The sequence below is a fragment of the Camelina sativa genome, chromosome 11, assembly GCF_000633955.1.
Source record: "Camelina sativa cultivar DH55 chromosome 11, Cs, whole genome shotgun sequence".
NCBI classification, from domain to species: Eukaryota; Viridiplantae; Streptophyta; class Magnoliopsida; order Brassicales; family Brassicaceae; genus Camelina; species Camelina sativa.
Genome location: NC_025695.1, coordinates 35,269,206 through 35,273,428, shown reverse-complemented (window position 1 = coordinate 35,273,428; position 4,223 = coordinate 35,269,206). Strand labels below are relative to the sequence as shown.

General features: G+C 37.9%; 1 protein-coding gene across 1 annotated transcript; it reads right to left on the bottom strand.

The window, feature by feature from the left end:
* LOC104725217 (allene oxide synthase, chloroplastic-like) lies at positions 2,106 to 3,980 on the bottom strand. The gene has a single exon (XM_010443839.2). The coding sequence runs from the start codon at positions 3,830 to 3,832 to the stop codon at positions 2,282 to 2,284; it is 1,551 nt and encodes a 516-aa protein (XP_010442141.1). The 5' UTR covers positions 3,833 to 3,980; the 3' UTR covers positions 2,106 to 2,281.

Genomic DNA, 4,223 nt, shown 5'->3' with positions numbered 1-4,223 from the left:
ACATAAAAAAGTTTAGATATTTTAAGATAAAAAAAACATAAAAAAAATTTAGAAAAAAAAAGAATTTAACCATTAGCATCTCTGTTTCAACTTTCAAGTAGAAATGACTTGCATTGAATGTAACTCTGTATCAACAAACTTACGGTTTTAGAAGCTTCCTCTGGTTTCGAAAACGCGACAAAGCAAGCATGATCCTTTACTCACTCCACTACAGTCTCTCATAACCTATCCACATGCAAAAACATATATGTAAAAAATAATAAAGAAATCTTAAAAACAACGACTCATATATTCTATGTAAAGAAATACAAACCTTGCATAATATTAGAGTTCCATAAGGAGAAAAAAAGTTTGAGGATTTCATCAGTTATGCTTTTATCTAACTTCTTGACACACAAACACAAGTTGTTGGAACCGTGAGATCTTTTGGCAACATTCTTCGCAGGTCGCTTCATTACTAATGCCATCTCATACTTCTCTTTCGATATCCCAACAAACCACTTTTTGTAGTAATCAAGCTTCTTCCCATTCAAAGCCTCGACGAAATATTTAGATTATTTTGTATATGAAATTGTATATATCTGAATTAATTTGATTATACAATTACAAATAATAGTTACAATTGAATTAATGTAATTAGAAAAAAAAAATGAGATAAATTATTTATGTTCAAACTCACTTCAATTAAATTAGGGCATATATTGCAAAAAAAAAAACACCCCAATATTATATTCAACACTACAATACGTAGTCAGATAGTCTTAATTATCTTATCACAAATAAAGATAAGATAAGATATTTTCATTGAATTGAGTTATTTTTTGTTTGTCCACCACTCATTGAAGTGAGTTAAACATAAATTACTATACCATTTAGACGAACCCATAGCTGATGGACTCGCTGAAGCTAAAGTGATACTTCAGTTGGCTGAGTATGAGAGATAACTAGCAAAATGGTAGCATTTGGAGGAGTTCGAATTCCAGACGGATATGTTCAGAGCTTGGATCAACTTTTGTTGGATTTAAACGTCAGAAATGTTAGCATGAAGTGTCTAACATTCTAAAGTATGATCTGATGACTTGAGGTCACAAAATGTCATAACTGGATGAGCATTCAAAGCTTTACCTTGACATACCAATGAAAAAAAATGATGAGCATTACAGAAAGGCTGTCTACGTGAAGGTCATGATAATCTTCTTATATATACCAACATCTGCACCCCGGTTGAAGGTTTGTTCCATCACCTTGACAGAAGGATTCGAAACACTTGTATGGCTAGGAATCACAATCCCAAGCTTTAGGGCATGCTCGAGTTATGGTTTCGAAGTTACTCTACTTAGGGACGATACTTGGGTTCATCCTTAGGGGTGAACCCATTCATTTACCTCTCCTATTAAATATAAACCCAAGTATCGTCCGATCAAAAATTAGTTGCATTTCCACCCGTCAATGAAATCTTCACAGTTTAAAACCAAGTACAGAGTAGCAATCCTAAGATGGTAGAATAAGGCAATAATTTTCGCTAGAAATAACAATTTTGTTCAAATCTCTAAAACTAATAGAGTATATAAACAATCTACAATCAAACCATGTGAAGTGCTAAAACATACACATGCCCACTCAAAAGTGTGTATTTGCACTAGATACACAATATTTTGGCCAACTTTTGTTATATTTAGGGCTTATATATAGTGTCGGGATAGCCAATGATGATGAAGGAATATAAATCTAGAGGGTATCAATGATGATGAACAACTGATCATTACACCTAGAGGAAGGTGATTTAAATATACAAAATGTCTCCTAAAGTGTACTGATGATAGTGGAACATTGGTATGATATACATTCTATCGAAGTGTTGATTAGAATATGGTCCCTTACTCCCATCCAACTTCTCTCCAAAGTGTATGTAATGTAGCGTCTTCTTTGTAATAAGGATACCTAGAATATATCACATTTAGACACTCATAACCACATAGATAGGCTCCACTGCCTCCACACAATAGAAGGCAACACTTCACGAGAGAGATAGAAAGCAAAACTCCAAAATTATCATCCCCCTCTCTCGGCACAAAAGGCAAAAAAACATAAAATTGTTTATGGGATGATATTAAAACAACCCTGTAAAAAAATACATCGCGTGACAAAAATATACAGCACTTTATTAAATTCATACGAAGTACAAGAAAATAAGATAACAGAGAAAAAAGAAAAAAAAAAATGATTTATTGATTATACACGTGCGAACAAAGTGACAAAATATAATTTTACCCATTAGCTCCTAAAAGCTAGCTTTCTTTAACGACGAGAAATTAACGGAGCTACCTAACGCCGACTTACCAACCTCAATATCAAACGAATCATATCGCCGGAAAAGCTCAATCACGAACAACCTCGCCACCAAAACAACGAAATCCTTACCGGCGCACTGTTTATTTCCCACTGTGGGAGTCTCTGTCTCCGGTCCATTAGACCACAACACATGCCGCAAAAGCTTCTCTCCTTCCTCTCCGACGAATCTCTCCGGCACAAACTCATCCGCCCGATCAAAAATCTTCGGATCCTTCGTCGCCAACGGTTGGTAACCGTAGAGCATTTCACCGGCTTTCACTTTAAACGCCGCGTCGTGGCTCTCGATCACCATATCCCTCTTCGCTCTAGCGTATTGAGCCGGAACCGGCGGTTCAAACCGGAGACATTCGTAAACCACTGATTTGGTTAACTCCATCTTCTCAATCGCACCCATCGTTAATTCTCCGCCGTTGGATTTAATCACGGATCGAATCTCCTCCGCTAACCGGATATGGACTTTTTGACCCGCTCGCCCGATCCGTTTAACCATATTCGGGAACAGTATCTTCATCCCACCCCACGTGTTGAAGCACGTGGCGAAGAGTAGGTTGTGTGTCGCTTCTTCTCGCGAGATACCCAAATTATCGGCTTCAACGAGAATTTCACCGGCTGATTCGTAGAAAAACTCGTAGAGTCTATTGTAATCAGATTTGACCAACGCTGGAGGTAAACTAAAGGTGTGGAGGAGAGGCTCTTCTATAACCCTTGGTAAACCAGCAGTGAGCAAAGGGTGAAGGTTGAACAAGACCCATTTAGTGATGAGACCCGGCGCATCGGCTTTAAGCTTTGTATCTGCGGGATTCGTCCCGTAGAAAGCTTTAGCCAAGAAATTAAAGGCGGCTGCATCACTGGAGCCGCCGAATTCGGCTTTTCCTTTAAGGGAAAGCTCTTTCTCAAGAGAATCGAATAGCTCCGAGTAAGTTGCTCGAAACTCCGGGAAGATCCGGTTTCGAGCTGACTTGAGGAGGAAGAAAAGAAGTGTTTTGAGCTTAGCGTGTTTAGGCTCCGACGGGTCGAGGTAAGAAAGGATACGGTAGCCGCCGGTTAGTTCAGTTGATGGCATGAAAGTACCGGTGAAGAGATCTTTCTTTTCGACTTTATCGACGTCGAATAAAACTTGGAAGCTTTTACCGTCGAGCAGAGCCACGACTTGTGGATTCTCGGCGATGAAAGCACCAGGTGGCATGTTGACTCTGTAGACGGTAGAGTCGTATTTACGGATGCGAGATTTGAAGAACTCTTCAGGTCCTTGATTGTAAAAGTAATCCCAACGGTCACTGATTGGTCCAACGATTGGGAAACCGTAGCTTCCGGGTATGGGACGGATAGGGAGATCTTTAGATCCGGTTCGTGACTCTACGGCTAGATCTGATCCGGAGGCTCTGATCGGACGGGTCAGAACTCGAAATTTCAACGGCCTTGAAGGAACGGTCTTTGGGTGAAGAGAGATTGGGAAAGGAGTTGAAACTGAAGAAGCCATCGGCAACAGTGGCGACTTGTTTTTTTTTTCTTTTCTTTTTTGGTTTCTTGACAGATATTTGTAAGTGATCAAGAATGGAAATAAATAATGTATTGAATGGTTTTATTGTTGTGTAGAAATAAAGACGACTTGGAATTTGTATTTATAATGGAAATAAACAAATGTGAAATGAAAAATTGAGAAGAAAAATAAATAGCGAAAATTAAGTTGGGTTTATTAGTTTGAGATTTGAATAGAGTTTTAAAGATTTCAAATGTTACGTAGAATCTTTTGTTATTAGATGAAGATTTTGTTAAACTCTATTAAAGTTTAGTGTTATTAGTTTGTGATTTGTAAAAAGTGATTTAAAATCTTAATAAATTTGGATTATTGGATTCAGATTTTTATAAAG